The following is a 22,521-nucleotide window of genomic DNA, read 5'->3' as shown; positions in this document are numbered from 1 at the left end:
TATATTGTTTTCGTATTTCGTATTAACTGAATTGTATAATAACTCTTAAAAAAATAAAAATATTATAACAATACAGTTTATATTTAATTTATATTTAATTGTATTTACTACTTTCATACATGATTATTATTTTACTTTCCTTATTATCCATACCGTTGCTTATTTTTGTTTATTCAACACGCATACACATACATACTGCAGTACATACACAGCAAATGCATGTTTGTTTGTATGCATGTATGTATGTATGTTATGTAAGTAAGCGTATTTGCTGGGTGCAATTCGAAAATATACAAACATATACACACACAAGTACTGTAAATACACATATATATATTTATATATATATTTAACCACTAATTTATCAATTCCTGATTTAATAATAATTAATTATGTCCTTTTTATAATCTCATCAAAGTGTTAATTTCTGTTTGGTTTGATTATCGTTATATAGGTATGAGTGTATTTGTAATTTCCATTGCTTGTTGAGTGATTTCAATTATTCCTTCGTAAATAATTGGTGCATGGTGCATTTGGGAGATTAGAGTTGATTCTCTTGTTGCAGTTGTTGTTGTTATAGTTTATTTGTATTTAATCTGTAAGCGGAAATAGAAATTTTAATAAATAATAATGTGCGGAATATTAAGAAAAAAATGCTATAATTCCAATTAAGCTCACACTAATACGCACACACACATGTTTGCTTATGTTGTAGCAATTGTAATTGCATTACATATGTATGTATGTATGAAACCACAAATAAGTCAAAGCTCACGTACAACTCTATGTACATGCATAAATACACACTGCAATTTCAGCGTATTCGTAATGTCACACATACGCGAAACAAACATATGTACATGTATGCATACATATATACAGCCAGACACTTGCAGGTTTAATCCGCTATGCGCGGTACATTTCAATTAATGCGTTATTACACTGCTCGTTAAGCACATTTTGTGTGCACAAACACACTCACACACACCTTTATATATATATATTTACATATATATTAAATATATAAACCCCATCATATTTGCTTCTTCCACTCTTCATGTGCAAGGTGTCCTTTAAAATCCTCTAAATTTAGTTTTAATTTGATTCTCCCTACCGAAAACATTCACTTGTTGCACGCCCATAAATTCCCACACTTCCGCTTTTCCCTCGTGCGCATTTACTTGAACTGTACCCCAGAGAATATGTAAATGCACAATTTGCGGAACTGCATTTCTGATGTGTGCATACATAAATACATACGCAAGAAGATGTTCACTTCCAAGAACGCGTACGCGAAATATGTATGCACATTAATATCCCAGCAGTGAAATAAATTTGTTATAAACTAGTTGGGAGGTAGTATGGACCACACACGCAACTAGTTAGACAAAAACTAGTTATACAAAAACTGGTTATTTTGTTTGGTATTCTACGAGATGTGAAATGTCAGTTTTCGCACAAAAATATATCAGTTTTATACTTTCAATTACACAGAAACTTGATGTCAGAAACTTTACTCGGAAACAACCAGTTTTCTTATTCGACTTGGCCTATATAACGAATGGCCTCTGGTTGACTATATCAGACAATAGAAAATAATAGTTGATTATAATTAAACACGGCATTATCGATTGTTGTTGTTACAATATACAACATTTTAATTTAGTCGAACTCAACTGACTGAGGAGATAGATTCCGTTCGGATACAACCAAATAATGGAAACGTTTTTAAGCTTTATTTAACAACAGAATAAATAAAATACCAATTTTCGTAGATTTAGTGTCTTCTTCCACCGCATATGACCAACATTCTGCCAATTATCACATACCGATTTCTACCTACTGAGATCTTAGAGATAAGTACCGATCATAGGTGTCAGGAATCTGCTTAGTTCTCACTTTCCTAGAAGTTTTTGGTCCGTCTATTGTCAACATTACCCCAAAATAGTTTTTTGGTGGGCAACAAGACCGGTGGTATCGGTGTTCCAAGACCTGAGGAGTTCCACCAGCAGACAGCAGTTCTTAGACAACGTTAAACGGAGCTGAAAGGTCTAATGCAGTTTAAGGAAATTGAGTTGCCTTGAGTATAAGCAGTGGAATTTCACTAACTCGAGTCACCATAATCCACAAAAAAACTTCCGAGTTAGAGAGACCTCGAGTTATAGAAATTTTCATTAAAATATAAATTTTTTAAAAAGCTGTAATATCTACCAGTATTCCGTAATTTTTGTTTGTTGCACTTTGCTATTGTTTGTCTCTTGACGTCTGTACCATATTTTTTGTTCGATGTTGTTTGATCCATATTATTAGGGTCTATCCATTCGATTATGAAGACCCAGTAAATACAACTGTATTTTGGAAATCATCTGCTGGGTACATACGTCTGGTTAAATGAGCATGTGCGCCTTTTGTGTGCCGTTGTTTGTGCCAATTTCCTTCCGTTTACCACGAAAAGTGGAAATGCGCTAGGAAAATCATTGTTGTTGCCGACATTTTGTTGCGCTTTCTGCTTTTTACACGCTTGCAGTTCTTCCTCATACGCTTTTCGCTTTCTTGTTTGGCTTTACCACCGAGCAATTTGCTACTTTTTGTAAATTTTTAATTTCTTTTTTTTTTTTTGCTTTTTTTGTAGCTTTTTGTTGGTAAGCTCCGCTTGCATTCATTTGCTGCGTGTGTTCGTGCGTGGCTTTTGTGTCAGACCCCCTTTACGTTTGTGTTCGCATCATATGCTCGCATTTTGTTGCTTAAGTTTTGCTCTTTATTATTAAAATAAAAGTTATAGATGTGCTTTAACAGCAAAAGTTCATGGCAATGTGCCGTTGCATGGAGGTGTATTTCATTACATACATTATAAACGCATTTTCCTTTAAACACACTCTTTTATATGGCAGAATTTAATACGCTTTAAGTGCGACATTAAAGATGCTTTACTTTGCTTCTTCGGTAGTTAAAACCCTTATGGGATAATCGGGAGTTAATTTTTATATGGAAACCATTTAGTTTCGCTTCTAAGCTGTGAATTGCGGGTATGCAGATTGAGAAATTGCTCAATACTCTGGTGTTGGAGTAAAAGAAGTTCAAATTGCTTGAGTAAGTAAAAAATTATTTTTCAGTAGACGAATAAATTTTCCATACCAAAGCGTTAACTTAAGCCAATATAAACTTTATTAATTTACTCAAATGCTTTTTAATGTTTAATCTCTTCCAAGTCAGAGGCTATCTACAGTTTTCCAATGTAGGGGTCTTTTGAAATAGTCTTCAATCTAAAGAATTGGAGCATTATTTTTATCATATTAAAATCTGTTTAAATAATTAAGTGCTTTTTCCAAAACATCGCGTTGAACTTATTGATTGATAATTCCATCCGAATCAGCTTTGATGTATCGCTAACCAGGCTCAACGAGTAGAAAATTTTTTTATACTCTCGCAACAAAAGTTGCTAAGATAGTATTATAGTATAACGGTTGTTCGTAAATCATAAAACTAAACGAGTTGGATATAGGGTTATATATATCAAATGATCAGGGCGCCAAGATGAGTCAAAATCCGAATGTCTGTCTGTCCGTCCGTCCATCCGTGCAACGGATAACTTGAGTAAAAATTGAGATATCTTGACGAAACTTGGCACACATGTTCCTTGGGATCGTAAGAGGGTTGCTTTCGAAAATGGCAAAATCGGACCACTGCCACGCCCACAAAATGGCAAAAACCGAAAACACATAAAGTGTCATAACTAAGACATAAATAAACGATCGTACTAGTAAGGGTCATATTTGGATGTAATGTTTTTGGGTAAGTGGGCGTGGCCACGCCCCAAATCAGTTATTTGTATATATCTCGCAAACCAATAAAGCTGTATAAACCAAACTTTCTGCAGTCGTTTCTTTTAGCCACTTCTTAATACAGTCCAAATGAAAGAAATCGGATAATAAAAATATATAAAAAATATAAATATATAATAAAAATCGGATAAATAAAACGTCAGAAACACTAAATTTTACAGAAACAAGCTGCACTCAGATTTTTTTACAAAATGGAAAATGGGAGTGGCATCGCCCACTTATGGGTTAAAAACCATATCTCAGGAACTACTCAACAGATTTCAATGAAATTTGGTGTATAATATTTTCCTGACACCCTGATGACACGTGTGGAAAATAGATGAAATCGGTTCACAACCACGACAACTTACCATATAATTAAATTTTGAAGACCATCTGAGTCCTTCACTTTTTAAGATATACTTAAGGAACCAATGAAGATAGCGAAATAGAACTTTACAGAAACACTGTATATGATCCGTGGCATTACTTGTGAAAAAATTGTCGAAATCGGACTATAACTTTTCAATGCCCCGGATATCGATTATGAAGAAGAACTCAGTGCCTTATGGTAATTTTTCACCGAAAATATCGGTAAATCTCTCAGATATCTCAATTTAATTCAGAGGAAATCGTTTTCTTCTAATAGTGTGTCTCTGTACCAGAAATGGTTAAAATCGGGTCATAACTTCCCAAGCTCTCATATACCTAATTATAAGATTTTCAAAAATACGATGGGCTTAATAGCTTAAATCGGTTAATATGTGAAATATCTTAGCCAAAATAAGTGAGCATATACTCTCAGATATGATGTATGTTGGTGATGAAAATGAGTGAAATCGGTTCAGGAATTACCTCAGCCTATATACTATATATGATATATATATATGATGATTTTCGTTTTTCTATTGGACTTTATGCCGAATATATGGGTCAAATTGTGTATGATCTTAATAAAAATATAGCAATAAATTGCGAGAGTATAAAATGTTCGGTTGCACCCGAACTTAGCCTTTCCTTACATGTTTTGACTGAAATTGTAATTCAATTTTTACAACTTTCTTTATAATAAAAAAATTGTCTATTATCATTGCAAGAATGTTAAACAATTAATAATTTATGATGTTTTTGGCGTCTGTGTTTTAAATCTTAGATGACATTATAAGTTATATCAGTCTTATCAGAACATTTCAGTGACTTCAGCTATTACAGAGGAGGCCAGTTAATGGAAAGTAATTACAAATGAGACTTTCAAGGTGTTTTCAAAAATGTCTTTCTGTTAAAAAATATCATCTCATACATAAAATTTAAAATAAATTTCACATTTTAGATCAAAATCCTTTAACAATATTTTCAGTCCATCAAGAAGCCATTAACAACTGAATATATAGTTTCCCGTACAACTTTTTATGAATCTGTAAGTAAGCTCTGAAGCTGTGCAAATACGCGCGAAAATTTATGTACATTGAACTATTTATGGGCGCATATCCATACACATACATATATACTCACATAGAGCGAATGCATATGCTGGGGAGCTGAGGAATAAATGTGTAATTCCGAAATATATGCTCCTAACGTGAATATAAATTACCACGTTGCGGTTATACAAAAAAAACAAAAATAGAAACTGAAAAGTTCACTGAGTTTGTTTTAAAAACAATTTTGTGTGCATTCATATATACATAAGTATATGAGTATTTACGATTGAAAATGCGCAAAGTACGGTATACTGCATAACAGAGTCCAACAACAAACGGGCTAACTTTTACGCGAACTGATAAAACTCTCAACACGGTGTATTATTAGATATTGTGGTTTGGACACTTTTAGCACAAATCGCTAACGGGTCATTTTCACTTTTTTATGTGTTTTCTCTGTCATTTAGGTATTGTGTGCTTGTACTAGGGTAAAACATAATACGAATATTTTAAAGTTTTGTGAATATTTAATAGAGGGCAGAATGTCAAACTAGCTGTCAAATTTGATAACTGCTTTTTGGCAATTATATCCAGTATACTTTGACAAAGTATCAAGTAGATTCTAATATGGTGATAGCGTTTAAAAATCGAAAACAAAATTATTATAAAAGCACGCTATTCTTGCCCTAACTTATAAAGCACTTTCAACTGTCATATCATGTAAGTAGTTAAGAAAATTTTGTAATTGGAATGCGATTAAATCTAAATCTCTCTGACGAAGGAGTTAATGAGTTCTAGAGTAGAATGGTGCCGATTCCAATTTTAATCGGCGTAAGGCATACAGAGCATGAGACTATCTATCTATAATGGGACTAATTTCGGGTGACTTAATAATGGGTCAGTCGATCGATACTGACGTATACGAATTGGCTTCGTTAGAATATATTTTCACTCCATTTACATCACTAAAATACGTATTTTTGCTAACTCAACTATTAAAACTTTTACGTAATGTTCTCATTCGGCACATTTACCCCCCTCAGGCAGTAGTCAGCGGAAAATGCAGCAAATACTACATCAGTATGTTTTAAAGCAAATGATAATTATTAAAAGTTATTTTCTCCATGGAAATGGAAAACACTCACATTGCTACGTATGTGTGTATGAGTATAAGTATAACATGTGTAGCAATGCAAATATAATATCAGCCGTGGTAATATGAGCGCATGAGAAAAATAGGCCAAGCAGTTGCAACTGCTCATGTAAATATTCCTTGATTTTTTAATGCATACATATGTATGTATAAACATATGTACACACGCAGGCATTCAAGGAGCTCATAATAATTTTTTCGCAGTCACTAGGGAAAGCCAAGGCCACGACCTAGTAGCTGCAACAATCTACGAATGCACATATGTATGCACATAAATCCATTGAGACAGCATCTTCGTTATATTTTCTAAATTGTACACCAGTGCGTATGAGCAACTTATTGTGAAGCGTTTGCAATAAAGTCAACTAATGACATGTCACAAGTTTGAATATTACTTTTCATACTAATAATTCATTTCGATGAGTTTTCGCACAGTATAACATATTTTTTTCATTTATCATTTATATTTATCATTTATCAATATAAAATGTATCATATCATATAGAACTCTGAGGTAATGTCTATGTAGTAAAATCAAAAAATCAAGTTTTTAGGGTTTTATATAATACTTTTTGTGCAAATTCGAGTTGTAGTAGGTACGATATTATTATATTAAATTCAATAAGCTAACTATACACAAAAAAATATTTTTAACTAAAATTTTTATTATTTTAAATATAGAACATGTGAATATGAAAGCGAAACTAACAAAGGATTTCTGTTGGCTTTATTATATAGTAGTAGGAGAAAGAGTCATGAAGGAGTTCACGTAAGTGAGGAAAGTAGCCAACAGACATCCGTTTGGAGGCTAAAGTGAGAAGGCGAATCCCGGTTATGCAGTTGTACGAAGGGTTTGGGACCCACCACATAAAAATGAACTACCAATGAAAAGGAAATAACAGCCTCGGATGAAAAATCCCAATTTTGATGACGACCACTGCAAACGTATTTGGTTACGAATCGCTGCTAATTTATGGTGAACCTCTTATGATGTAGTGCTAAAATTTGATGATTATTTCTAGCAGTATATATATTTTTATAAATTGTCATTCCCTGCCTTTGGGTGAATTATATTCAAAGATATGTTTTAACAAAATATTTTACATATTTGGTCGGTAAAGACAATAAATTAAAGCGAATTGGACTAAATAATATATACTTATATTAAAAGACTGTCACTGAAAAGATTTCAGCTTCCGAATCAGTTATCAATATACAATATAGATAATAAAATAGAATACCCTTTAAAAATATTCAGTGAGCTTTCAACAGACATTTGAACATATCCCCCAAACTCAAAATAATAAATGTAAATTTTATAAATGGACTAGTGGTGAGCGATATTTCACTACCGGTGATTTTTTCACTGTGATTGAAAAATCACATATAGCAACTGCGATCAATTTTTGTAAATAGCAGTGATTTACAAACGCAATAGCAGTTCAGTAATTTGAGTTCGATCACTGTAGCAAAAGTAGTTCAGTAATTCTAATTCGATCACTGTAGCAATAGCAGTTCGAAAAGTATGAATCACTGTTCAGGAGCAATCACAGTTCAGTAGCAATCATAGTTCGAAAGTAGCAATCACTGTTCAGTGATCACATTAGAAATTTTAGTTGCAATTTCGGTAATTTTGGGTACGGTGATACAAAATCAGTTAAATGTACCCAAAATTTATTAATTAGTTAATTGTGATTACAAAAGCAAGTATATTTTGGATATTGTTAAAAATAATAAAAAAAAAATAAAAACAATTGTGGAGTACAAATTCTCATAAATTCGTTTTTTTTGTTGCGATCGCAATAGCAATATAAAATCACAGTGATTCGAAAATAGCAATATCGCTCATCACTAAAATGGAACAATCAATAATAGTAATAATACAATGGTATCCTTCGCAAGTACCAAAGTATAGATTCAGAGTTGTACACCAGTGCGTATGAGCAACTTAAAGTGCAAATTTCAGATTTTGGAATATTATTATATTTACTATAAATAGCAATACATGATTGTGAAATGCAGTTCGACTACTATTTAAATTTCTAAACATAAAATGAGAAGTCCGAAAAGAGAGTTTCAATTATCTATTGTAGGTAGACAGGTGTGTTCTTATAATATAATATTATAATTTGCATTTAAAGTGTCTCAGAAATTAAAGTCTGTTTAGAAATTTGCAAAAATAATTGTAACTGTCCTATGAATAATAAAACAAACTGTTTATAAGTTTGTACAAGATCAGTAGATGATACCACGGTATGTAGATTGAGGAATCTTACGACATTTGTTTGCTGTGCAACAATAAGATTGTTAAACGGATAAAATTAACAAAAAAAAACCAGCACGGTCGATTCTTCCAAGAATTTATTCCTTGAAATTATTATGCTTGGAACTTTTCATAGTATTTCAAAACTTTTAAATATATTTCAAACACAAATATAATATTTTCTTTGATTCGAATTGAAGTTATACATAAAGGCATATCACAGTAATAAGTAATATAATACAAATAATTTAATAAAATTCAAAATTAACTTACATTATTTGTTGTTTTATTCCAACCCTTCAAAATGTGCAGTATTAAAGTTGACCATTATCCACATGCTTATGCACCCATTGCTCTCCGCTTCACTTTTGTATTCTCTTCGAATATGTACGAGAATTGTCCAGTAATCATTCGAGCTCTGATTATACACCATTCTTTACATTTCAAACAATAGAAATCGAGTAAACTGAAAATATAAAGTAATTTCTTTTTCTCTCCAACGTCCCCCCACGGCTGACCTTTGGCAAGTTTATGACGGCACAGCGCCAATGCGGTTGCCATTAAACGCATATGTGCCTGCACAAATAACTAGCAAATCGATGGACTTGTGACTCTCGCGCGTGTGCGTGTGTGTGTGGCGATTTCTTGACTCATGCCAGTTGGGAATACGGAAATGTTGATGATTGCATCCACATGTTGCTACCAAATTGAGCTAGACCGTATTGTTGACTCACGCTGTGCACTGTTGACATTTCCGGTTGGTCATCGCTGTTCGGTTGACTTCTAAATCGACCACCGGCAGAGCCACCATACTTGCCACACATCGCAATGTGTGCGCCACAATCTCTCGCTGTTACACTGCTGGAGTCGCACACAAGTCACTTCTTCGCCGCTTTGCCGCCGCTTCAACAGTCCAGCGATTGCCAACAGAGCAATGCGCCGAAACGTGAAACTAAATTGCTGTGCCATGATGTTGATGGTCCATTACCAGTTGCTGGTGTTGCCGTTGTCGCTGCTGTTGTTGTTTCAGCTGTTGCACCCTCCAAACTGCCCGTTACTGAGTTTTGCTTTTTGCTATTGCCGCTGCACTTCTGCTTAATTGTGTTGCTGCTGCTGCTGCTAATTTGACTAACATTTTTTTCATCTTTCTTGTTGCTCTTGTTGTTGCTGCTGTTGCTGCCGTTGATGTCGATGATGTTATTAGTTTTTAGTATGATGGTAGTGGGCCGATTGGTGGGGTAGGGGGACGTTGTTATAATTTATGTTTGCACTGGCACATTATTCTCGGTCTCCTGCAGTACTGGTGCCGTCCACACACCACTGCCGGCACGTTTTCGTGTCTGCACAATGCCATCCATGATGTCCAGCTGTAAATTATGAATACTGCCTCGATGATCGGTTAGTGGTGGTCCTTGAATAATGCTACCACGTCGACTGCCACCGCTATAAAAATAGGTGAGAAAATATGTATATTAACAAATATAAAAAAAGTAATATGTATCATTTCATAAACCCCAAAATTGTATACTCAAAAATCCACAAGTTCTATAAAAAACAGATCTTCCTCTCTGGTAAATAAACGGTCTTGAGTCGTGTCAAGCTGACTATTTGATGTCTGGAATTAAGCACGTGATCCCTGCGACTATTAGTTTCAACCAGACGGCGCCACTACTCACACATCGTATCAATCAATGGATTTATTGAGAGAACACTTCGATGAGCAGATAATTTCACGTTTTAGGTTGATCGATTGACCACCAAGATCGTGTGATATCAGACCGTTAGACTTTTTCCTGTAGGGATATGTAAAGTATAAAGTATATGAGGACAATCCCGCTGCGATACAGACCTTGGAGCAACACATTACGCGTATCATCCGCCAGTTACCAGTCGAAATCCTCGAACGAGTAACCGCAAATTGGATACAACGGATGGACCAATGAAGGAATATTCTTTCGAATGATAATAAACATTCTCCATTAAAATTGAATTTTCTGTGTTTTTTCTTTAAAAAAGTAGAGAACCTCAAATGGATTACCATTTATAAAATTACATCAGGGAAGTTCAATATGTTCCAGATCAGCAGCAATGAATCTCATCATTACACATTCTATAAAATATCTCCGCCCTTGAGTTAGACCGGGAACCGGAAGTCCCACTTGGACTTTTAATGAGACTTATTGGATCACGGGGTTAGGTAAAATCCATACAATCAGTACTGTCACGACTCCACTGAAGCCAAACTATTTGAGAGGATACAAAAACTGCTGTACTACGGTAGAGACAACTGCACACTTACTACTTAACTACCAAGATTTTGACCGTAATTTAATCCAAATTTCCCCTAATCTGATCGACTTTCCAATTAAATTTTTTGGGACCAATATATGATTTGACCAATGAAACTGACTCTGTGGAAGTAACAAATTTCTTCATCAATTGTGAACGTCTCATATATAAAGTATCATATTTAGTCTGGAACTTTTATTAGAAATTCCTTATTTAGATACATAATTGGTTTATATAAGTAGAGGAGGCCGATCCTAGGTCCTTACTTCTGCACTGAGCTACTGCGTCATATATATATATATATTTGGCGTAGGAACCGCTTTAAGCGATTATAGCCGAATCCACCAGAGCGCGCCACTCATTCCTCCTTTTTGGCGGCAATTGGAAACACCAAGTGAAGCCAGGTCACTTTGCACTTGGTCTTTCCACCGGAGTGGAGGTCGTCCTCTTCCGCGGCTTCCTCCAGCGGGTACTGCATCGAATACTTTCAGAGCTGGAGTGTTTTCTTCCATCCGTACAACATGACCTAGCCAGCGTAGCCGCTGTCTTTTTATTCGCTGAACTATGTCAATGTCGTCGTATAAATCGTACAGCTCATCGTTCCATCGCCTGCGGTATTCGCCGTTGCCAATGTTTAGAGGACCAAAAATCTTGCGCAAAACCTTTCTCTCGAAAACCCCAAGAGTCGTCTCATCGGATGTTGTCATCGTCCACGCTTCAGCGCCATACATCAGGACGGGAATAATGAGCGACTTATATAGTTTGATTTTGGTTCGTCGAGAGAGGACTTTACTTTTCAATTGCCTACTCAGTCATATATATTCTCAAAATGTATAAACTTCAAATTAAACATATATTCAAATGGGACTGAGGTCAGAATACGTCGGCAAACACAATTATGTAAGTAAAAATGTAAAAAACATCCAAGAAGTGAAATTTAGATTAGATTTGATTCCTATCTTACATCTACATCAAATATGCAATATGCGCTTTGCTGCACTAGCACATGGAACACCAAAAAACAAACAACAACTATGAATTTCATTCGCGCGAAAGGCTACCTGCAATTAATAGCGCAACGCTTGCTTTTGTACTCACCTGAGCGGCATGCCTGTTAGCGACTCCCGTCGATTGCGACCAAACAATGTCGGTGGCACGGCAGAAATTGTAACAACCGAATGTCTGCGGCCACCCGCGGCGGGATTTGCTTTCTGCGACAATGTTGCCAGAAACTCGACTTCCTTCGGACTAAGCCCACCATTCTCTCCGCCCACCTCCGACAAGCGGCGCACCTGACTGGCTGTTATACCCTCGGTGATTTGCAGTGATGGCAAAGAGTGTTTGCGTCGCTGTTGCATGTCCGGAAATGGGCATAACAAATATGGATTGACGGGCGAGTCGGGATCAGAATCGTCGCTGGTGGACTTGCGTGTTGCTGCTGCGGTATCAGCACCACCGGCGGCACCCTCCGCATCCTCGCCATCCTCAACGGTATTTGTCTCCTCCACAACAATGAGCGGCTCTTGAGTGCTCAAACTGAAGACGGGCGTAAATGAGGAGCGACGCATTGCAGCGGTTGGAGCGGCAGCAGAGGTGGAGGCGGAAGTGGAGGCGGAGTCGGACGCTGCCGGGTGCTCAATGGTGCTGATGGTGGAAATGGTGACGGTGCTAAGGGCAGCAATGATTAAAGTGGTTTACGCACACGAGCGTAAGCGTTGTTTACGGGAGAGTGATGCGTTCGATGGGAGCTGTTATACACAGTTTTGACAGCTGTCGGTTAGTTGAGAGTCCTTGCTGATGAGTTCGATTTTAACTGAAAGTAAGAAATTGATAAATTAGTAAATGATTTTGGGGTTATAAATATTAAGGGATTAATTATATTAAAAATTTACCGATTTTACCGAATTTAAAATTTATAAAAATATATATACATAAATTATATTTTATTAGATAAACATTTACTTTCCGTATTACATATTAGTCGTTAAAATCCTTGTTTTTACAATAAAGTGTTGCTATTATTTCCTAGTCAAATAAAGACACATCTATTCTAAGTATTCTCTAATATTTTAAAAACCCAAAGAAAACATTTTTTTCTGTCGAAAACTAATTGCTTCCGTAAAATAGATTACGCCCTTCATTTAAGTGCCATTCCGTCGCTAATTAGTTTACGTAAGCTGTCTCCGCTTTCGTCAGCATTTCCTATTTGCAGCATAACAGCAACTCGACAAAATGCCGTTAATTGTTCTGTACTTCCCTTTGCCGATTGTTATACCACTCAAGAAATGGAAATATATGTACAAATATACAACTTTGTTTCAAAGCTTAATACCTGGACATTTGTTGTACTGAAAGAGTCTAAATAGTTTATTTTTCTTACTTTATCATCGCAATAACTGTAAATGTATAAGTTTAAGAGCATTCAATACGAAATCCATCAATATTAACTTGAAACCTTTTTTAGAGATTTGATATACAAATATGTTATCCTTGTGAGGAACTATTCATATGAAATAGATACATCTATCCCAAAGCGAGATCTATATATAGAGAAATATCTCTATATCTCTGGCAGGTATAAAAATTAAGTGCATCAGTATATTTTTGTGATACGCAATGTGCGTCATCGATGCATAAGTGTTTTGAACCAAACCTAGATGTTTTTGACATCACGAACGACCGATGGTTTAACACTCCAAGTAGAACAAAACATGCAACACAAATTGGGATCATTGTACCAAATATGTCTCTCAACATTATGAAAAGGAACAGAAAAAACGTCTTCTGCGCAGAGTGTCCGAATGAAAGAGAAAAGGATAGGGTAAGATAATAAATAGGGTGCTGATATGAAAGCGGTATAAAAGCTATAGATGATGCATTTAAATAAATCGGTAGTATTTTTGGAATATATTTGACAACTCAACGAACTGATCATCCGTTTGCATCTAGTTAAGGTCTGTAAGTCCTGCAAAATTCATAAAATTATTTTAGATATGTTTACTACCAGTACAATAACGTACTCTACACTAAACTTAAGATTATTCTGTGTTTTTATTTAATCTCGGTTTGACGATTTAAAATGTGTTCTAGAATTAAATTACTCGAAATATAACCATGTAACCTACTAGTCTTGATATTTGACAGAGAAAAATAAAACTTATTTTATTGCTTTGCTGGGGACGAATCTTTGACTTTGCTTTCCGTTATACTTTAAGCCGTTAAGTGTAAGTGCAAATACCCCACTGCCGGCACCGCTAGACTTCTGGACTTGTCTGTTTTAATATTAGCACTGACATCTTATTATATGCAAACACAGATATAAACATACAATAAACTCATCGTAGGCACAACTTATCACGTGCCGACGATTGTCCTCCGCCTTTCTTCTTGGCAGTTTATTACTATTTTATGTATGTATAAAAAAGTGGAAGCTACGGCTATATTCTTTTCTTTTTTTTCGCTTTCCTGAATGCCGCTCTGCGAGAAGTAAATTGCTGTTGCCAACACTTATTCAACTGACGCGCGAACAAAAGCACTTTTTTCAACTAACTTGACACTTATTGCAATTTACGAAGTCACACTTTGTGTTTGTACGTATGCACGAGTATGTACGAATATAAACGTACTTAAATGCACGTAGACACCACATAGAAAGCAGATAGTTTGAGTTTAGTAGGAAAATATATAAATATACATTTGATCCCTTACCTCTTTGCTTTCGGAACACAATGCTCAAGGCTTAATATAGTTATTGCAAATATCCGTTGCTAATTGACTTCTTCTATTCCTCTGTAACTATGTATTTATTTAATTCTATTAATTTTTTTACTGACAATTTTTTTCATAGACGTCATAAGGTTTTTACAACATGAATTGATGAGTCGTAATTTCGAAAACTACAGTGAATGTAATTTTAAATTTAAATTTATATAAAATAATTTTATGAAATAAATAATGAGCAAGTAAATCGGTTGGTATTCCTAAACTTTTTTGAGAAATCTAATTTTATAGAAATTAAAAGTTTTTAAGGGGTCGTTCTTTAAAAAATCGATTACGTTTTTATTTTATTTAAAGTACACCTTAGGGTCTTCAACACATTATACAAATAAATAATGAAAAACAATTTTCCTTTTTCAATCCGTCGCATGATCAAAGTGTTCAAGTCGGCCAAGCAAGATATATATCTAAAAATACTGGCCCCCTTATAACCCCCTTTGTCGTATAAAATTGATGAACAAGTTGCATATACCATTGAGTTAAGAAGAAAATTGAGATTATATCTATACTTTGTATATCTTAGTAGCTATATCCGATATTCAATCGACAACACCAACAACAGCCTCGAAATCCAGCGCAGAATCACTCTTGCCAACAGGTGCTACTTTGAACTGAGTAGGCAATTGAAAAGTAAAGTCCTCTCTCGACGAACCAAAATCAAACTCTACAAGTCGCTTATCATTCCCGTCCTACTTTATGGTACAGAAGCTTGGACGGTGTCAACATCTGATGAGATGACACTAGGAGTTTTCGAGAGGAAAATTTTGCACAAGATTTATGGTCCGCAGAACATTGGCAACGGCGAATACCGCAGATATTCAGAATACCGTAGATGGAACGATGAGCTGTACGAGTTATACGACGACATTGAATCAGCGAATAAAAAGACAGCGGCTACGCTGGCTAGGTCATATTGTCCGAATGGACGAAAACACTCCAGCTCTGAAAGTGTTCGATGCAGTACCCGCCGAAGGAAGCCGAGGAAGGGAAGGTATTCATTCCGTTGGAGGGACCAGGTGGAGAGCGACCTGGTTACACTTCGGATCTCTTTTGGAGGCTAAATTCGAAACTAAATTTCTATGACTATACTTCCTGAAGAAAAGTGTTCCTTTAACCACTTTACATAGAGCATTGCGGCTTGTTGGGGCTACACCGCACCGGCGTGAGCTTCTCTATATCTATCATACTTTCTTGTTCTAATTTATTAGTTCTGTTCAATAGTGTGTTTTCAGAAAGATGTTCAATGCTAACCAAACTGAAAAACCTCTAAAGTTCAAAATTTTAAATCGAACATACCCCGTTGTGTTTGAGCCGCAAAAATGTAAATTAAAAGTCTACCTTTTTATATCTTCCAGTTTGTTAACTATGCATAAAATGCAAATAAAAATGTCCCTTAATGTATATTTTAATTTATATCCCCGCTTAATGGGTCCTTTCAAATACCAGTGTAATACTGACCCAATGCCTCGAAAGGTGCTAATGTGGCGGCACAACAAAACAAAATAAAAAGAGAAATATGCATTTAAAGGCAAAGCATAATCTGCCAAACTATCAGCAGTATCTTAAATGTTTGTAAGAGTATATGAGTGGGTATGTGCATATTCAAATGAATACACACTGATTTCTAAACATAAAGGGCATACTGATGTGAAAAGGGTTAACAAAACATGCAAAAATGTACGTCGACACCAATGAATATTTCTGCAGAAAAAATACTAAAGCTTTTTTATACCGCCGGTCAGTCTTCTCCCCCACCAGCTGCACAATCGAAGGACATTCGACCGGTCAAATGTCTAACAGATGAGCAGATAAAACGAGGCAGACAGACTGGCAGACTTGTGAGTACAATTAAACAACTGCGGCTGGCAGCGCAAATAAAAAAGTTGGTAATAAACTTAAATTGAATGTACAGATGTAGGACAAGAAAACAGAAACATAGCATAAAGAGAAAAATAATGAAGAAGTACAATATAAATTGCTGTCTTCTTGTCTTCAGCTTTGATTACTCGTTTTTACCATACCACGTATGAATGAGGCTTATTTTGTTGTAAATATAAAATATAAAACAGTGGTGAAGTTGTCATTTAAATGTATAACTGATAAATCGGGTGCATGAAAGCTCTGTTTATAGTCTCCTGGAATGTGGTATAGATGATCATACATAGGCAAAGAAATTAGTGTATCACAGTATTATATAGTGCTAATAGTATAAGTGGTATAAGGTTGGAACTTGAAATCTTTAATGTCATCACTAACTACTCTCCACTGGAACCCATCAGCAATTTTTATCCTCCTTTAGTATACTAACTACTTTTCTTTTATTTAAATTTCTCTTCGTCAGACTGGTATGCCGAATATCAAATACCTACATATTATCACATAACACCTTCAGTAACCTTCTCTAATTGGGATCTTGTCATCCTCTTACCGGGACTAGTTGTTTCATTGGAGCTAGTAGATAATTGTCAAGAGCAAGAAAAATACGAATAAGACATGTTTTATATTGCAGGGTACTAATATTTAGAGAGAAGTGAAACTAGGAGTAGTGTATTTATCTCTTCGAGTAAGACGGACTGTATTTAGATATTAAAGATCCTTAGGATCCAGTGGACCTTAATTTTAATCTTGGTCGAAACTCACTCATACGTATTAACAATCTTAAACCTTTTTAGAAAGCATTAGAACATACAAGTATCAACAAATTTATCGAATTTTAAATGGTCTCCTAAGGGCTCATTTGGCGCATTTAGAGTTGCTTGTGTTCTCAACAGTTTTATAAGTTATTAGTCACATTTCAGACTTTTTAATAAGAATTAAACTATTTTCTTCCTCACCTTAAAGATCATTGACAGAGCGAGTGAGCTTACCAAACAATTCGTGTTAACAATGAGTGTTAATAAAGTCCACATGCTGGTGGACTATTTTGGACTATTGCGTATAACTTTCTTGATGCATCTTTTAAAGAAAAAAATTCACATATATTTCTTTAGTATGCTGCTCTGTTGACAGTCCATGAAATGGTCGTTTCATTTACATAGAACTGACTGCAGGGAGAACGTCTTAAAAAATCCTAGAAAATAATTTTTTATGAATTTAGATTTCCAGTCAATGTAAGAGAAAGATTCTCTAAGAGTATATAGATCTACTGAGTCCGGCAGATAACATTCAAACAACCTAAGCTGTCGGCAGTGCATTTAAAAACAGTATGAGACTCTATGACTTCGCGATTTGTATTCAGTAATATATGTATTCTAGACTTATTAGATTTAGAATTGATTCCCACCAAGCCCGTTATGTTCGACGTACTTTGCTTTGGTAAAACTCACTGCATCGGGAGTTAATATTTACCATATATATTTTATAAATGAAATCTTTTTTTAAATAAACTTTCTAATTTTACTCTTTAAAGATGAACCCGAGAGAATTACACTGCTACCATATCGTTGTTGGCAATATATAAGCAAACTAAAATAAACATTTATTTCGATAAACGTTAGTACTACCCTAATAAAAAAACACATACACAGATGTGCTCAAAAGGTCTGTGGTTTCGCAATATATGCTCTATTGACTTTTTTCTGTTATATCTGCGTATTTGCTTGTGGTCGCCTAATCCAATTAGAACTTTTACGATTGTTATTCAACTGGACATGTCGAATTGTAAACAAAATCCGCCTCTTTTGTTGTCACCCCATTCTTTTTTTGGTTTCAATACACTGGACCTACTACTTCCGATCCACCAGCGGTATTTGCATTTTGTATTTGTCACATTAGAAACATAAAACTTTTCAATAACCTTCGTTATCCTCTCGTCGCTTCACATGCGTCACAATCGCATTTCCCATTTAGGTCAACAAAAATTTCTAAATAAAATTGTTTGCCCTTTATTTGGTTTAAACACAAGCGAACTTATTCTCTGCTAATGCCAGTTGACTTGACAGCAAATTAATTATTTAAATATTCGTCTTCGTCCTTTTTGTTAGAGCACCTTATCGAGCTGTTATCGGCAAACTCATGCATTTTCCTATACTGTAGCCTGTACTAAGGCGCACATTTATCATTTCCGCATGCTTCGATTTACGTTGGCAGGGGCAAAAGTAAAATTAATACTTAACTCATTTATTTCATTGCTTTGCACAAAATTACGCCACATTATCAGCAGTCATTTTAATTACTTTCGCCATTATTACGCTTAATTTCAACGCCATCCGCCAATTGCCAAGCAACGAGCGCGCGAATCTTTACTGCCGAATAACCAATAAAAGCGTTTGGCAGCGCCGCGCAGGTGGGGAATGTGTGCGTTTTACAATTTAAGCAATTTGAGATAATTCAGCGAAGGTGGTAGAGCGCTTTGTGGATACGAGTATCAAGTGTGAGGTGTGGGCTGTTTCTTCCTTAAGTGCGGTGTAGGATACGTCGGTGCTTTGAAGGATGCTAAATATTTATTGAGAAGTTGAGAAATTTCGGCTAACTTCCTAAAATTGCAAACTCATTAATAATTTCAATTCTACAGGTTATCTGTGAGATTAAACTTCTAAAGAAATATACAAAGTATTTCGTAATTACAAATAATCCAGGTGGAAAATGTTTTTGACATTAAAATTTGAGATTTTAAGACGAGTGTTTTTCAAAAAAAAAACAATTTTTGATATCTTTCCTGTAGCACGATTTTACAAGTGGACACATTATAATAGTCCCCGAACGCAAAATTAAATCTCGTGGTCGTAGAATGAACACGGTAGACCTGTGTCACGAGATCATTCTGGCCTAAGAGGGATCGCAGGAGATCCATAGAGCTATGAGTACTTACTACTCCCTGTCCGATGGGGTTACATGCCGTGAGGCTAAATATCCTGACGGATAGAAATTGCCAAAGTTGCATGGCAGAAGGGGAGATTTTCGACTTCGAGACACTTTCTCCTCCTTTGTCCAGCTTTCACTAGATTGCGGCTTAAACATCTTGGCAGGATAAATTTCAGAGAACCAGCTAAACTGTCCCGAATACAACTACTTTGTACCTGTACAAATTCGTGAAAGGCTTAATGCAGCTTGTAGTCACTTGAGCATCTTGTGCATCCATTTTGAGGAGTTGGCGGCTTTACAAAGGACTAGCTTTAGCTGTGCCGCAGGAGATCAGCCCTTTTACCTAACCGAACTTACTTTCTTGACATCCTATACCATATATGTAATATAATATAATGATTTTCGAACATCCACTTGACCTGTTGTATATGTATATCGTTTAAGTATCCCTTCAAATAGTTTAACATATTTCTGAATTATTTCATCCATTATTGGAAAAAAATAGAGAGCTTATAAAGCACGTGTCTACTTTTTTGAAAAACCAATATCCGTTCCTAATAGAAGCCTGTTGCACTGAAAAAAAAATGTAAATTGATTGCTTTGCCTAGAAACTTACTCCCTTCAGTAGCATGTTTGCATTTTAATTTCATTCCTTACGTTAACACTTTCTGTTTTAATTGTGAAATTACCCATTTTATGCAAATTATTTCCCAGAAGTTGGCAACACAGCCATTTACTCGATTTCCTTAGTCAACAATCTATCATGGGGACGCTGCTATAGACACAAACACACATACACATACTCGTGTATATGAAAGGGAAAATAAATAAGTTCATTACTTTCCATTTATGTCGCTCATCATTGCCACCACAAAGCGGGTTATCGCGCACCTGCCATAGCCAATTTACCAATGACTGCAGCTGTCACATTCTGCTGCACCATCGCCATCACCAGCGCCACCGTCGTGCCATTGTTGGCTGTCATCTCCGGCGACTGTTTGTTTATTGCATTTATAAGATAGGAATAAAATTAATTACATTCGCTGCCGACGTGTAGTTTTTGCCGCGTTTTCGTGCTCTCGTATTTGGCCGTCGCTTTCAAGGTATCTACAGTGTTATCTCCCTTGCCCCTGCGGCTGCTATTGTTTGACGAATAAAGGCCATCAGTAGCTCGAAGCACTTAGCTCGAAGCCTTTGGAGTAAACGCGTTGATACGTATCTATTTACGTCTCGGTCGCGGGAGCAAGTGGACAACGCTTTTCAGGTATGATGGCTGTGTTAAAATTAAACGTGAGTCTTTATGAAAGACCCATCGACGTTAATTGTTTTTTATTGGCTGCCAACACCAATTACAAAAGCAAGTGAAGAGAAAGCGAAGGTGGCAATAACAGCAGACGAGTTCGAATACAACTACTTTTAGAGAGCGCTGTTTTTGGCTTCAACGCTTCCGCAGAATTTGCACAATCACTTTGAAGATGATTCTTGTCTAGGAGTGAATCGTGCGATAAGAAGAATTGATAAATTAATATTTAGCTTTTGTTTTGTTATCACTTTACTTATATAAATTAGTAATTTTTAATAAAAGCTCTTATGTGTCTTCTTGATAATATTTGTGCTATGCACCTTCTCATAATCCGACACCTCTTAGGAAGTGGTGTAATATAGTGATATATATATAGAAAATAGAAATTGGTAATCTCTCTTGTATGGCTGGTTCTAAAAAAAATTTTTGTGGTGTTTAAACCCACAAAGACAGATTAGATCTACCTGTAATGAGAACAATCGAGTATACGAAAGTCCTCTGCATGGCCAAAAGTATGAGATCCAGGATGTTTTAAACTCAGGATCAGAAAGACTTAGAAGTCAAGTCTACACAATTAGTAAGTTCAATACCAGTATCGCTGGGTATTAGATTGAGTAATTAAGCTCTATGATGAAAGGATTTTAACTTTGGTGATCGTATCTCTATAAAGTGCCTTTATATGAATAGTTCGTACTTAATACCTCCTTACTTTTATTATTTGAATTTACAGCTAAAAATATCGGGATTTCCGGTTTAAATTTATTATCAGGTGGGAATTTTTATTTGGTGTAGAAATTCGCTATCGAAAATTTTAAATATTTAATTTTTTTAAGTAAACTATTTCGATATTTTGAATGATGTTACCAACCGAAAGAAATACTAAATTTACTTAAATCTAAAAAATAAGAATAGTTTACAGAACAAAATATATTTGAGAAAACTTTAGAATGAAAGGAGTTGCCACATATTTAAATAAATAAAAATAAGTAAATTAGGGTTGTTTCTTACTATCTCCATTTGTTTTAAGGTGTTAAGTGGTTTTGCAAACTATAAAATTATAAACTTTTTTATCTAAAACAAAAAAAAAAATATAAAATAGTACAATATATTTAAAATATTCGCTAAAAATATAATCGATCCGAGTAAAATTCTATAAGAATTTAAAATATTTTAAGTCATTGTACACTATTTTTCAAAGGTATGAAGCGATTTTGTTCAAATTGCACACTCTTTGATATAATATTTCAAAATTATTTTTTTTTGTTCAAAGTCTGTCAAAAATTCAAATTTTTCACGACATAAGCTTTTTTTTTTTGATACTTCAAGGGAGAATAGATACCAATGTCTGAGTTTTCGAAATTTATACATAAATCAAAATTTACAAAATACTGATTGAATATGTGTCTTTGATATGCGATTTGTTTAAATGAAATATATGATTGTATATATTACAAAAAATAAATAAAAATCTCTGAAACCCATCTAAACCCTTAAGGGGACCACCCCCTCATTCTCGATTTCAAATTTTGACGATTTTCAATGGGCCGGTAAATGAATATAAATTATTTTTTGGGGTTGTAACTTTGCATAGATTTAATTTAAGAAAAATCTCTGTATGAACTAGGATTATTAATTTCGCACAAAAATAAATAAAGATCTTTTAAAATAGACCTTTGACATGTTTTTTTTTT

The 22,521-nt window shown here is 35.0% G+C and overlaps 1 protein-coding gene and 1 long non-coding RNA gene across 5 annotated transcripts in view; both read right to left on the bottom strand.

Moving 5' to 3' along the window:
- Positions 1–71: 71 nt before the first annotated feature.
- LOC105216426 (uncharacterized) overlaps positions 72–22,521 on the bottom strand; it is a 118,281-nt gene continuing 95,831 nt past the window's right edge. For 2 of the 4 annotated variants that reach the window (XM_054232622.1, XM_054232621.1), the window contains exons 4-6: positions 12,046–12,760; positions 8,932–10,101; positions 72–596 (exon numbers count right to left, since the gene is read on the bottom strand). In XM_054232622.1, coding sequence (XP_054088597.1) covers positions 9,918–10,101; positions 12,046–12,515 — 654 coding nt within the window. In that variant the 5' untranslated portion in view covers positions 12,516–12,760 and the 3' untranslated portion in view covers positions 72–596; positions 8,932–9,917. Of the gene's footprint in view, positions 597–8,931; positions 10,102–12,045; positions 12,761–14,655; positions 14,851–22,521 lie in introns of those variants that run through there. The other 2 variants (XM_054232620.1, XM_054232619.1) reach the window with 2 other exon arrangements.
- On the bottom strand, positions 10,120–12,030 carry LOC128922365 (uncharacterized). The gene is made up of 3 exons (XR_008471612.1): positions 10,697–12,030; positions 10,508–10,610; positions 10,120–10,451 (listed from the first exon to the last, which is right to left on the bottom strand). It is a non-coding gene; the product is annotated as an uncharacterized LOC128922365 (long non-coding RNA).

The sequence above is a fragment of the Zeugodacus cucurbitae genome, chromosome 5 (assembly GCF_028554725.1).
Source record: "Zeugodacus cucurbitae isolate PBARC_wt_2022May chromosome 5, idZeuCucr1.2, whole genome shotgun sequence".
NCBI lineage: Eukaryota > Metazoa > Arthropoda > Insecta > Diptera > Tephritidae > Zeugodacus > Zeugodacus cucurbitae.
The sequence above is the reverse complement of the archived record's forward strand: the minus strand, read 5'-3'. Positions and strand labels throughout refer to the sequence as shown.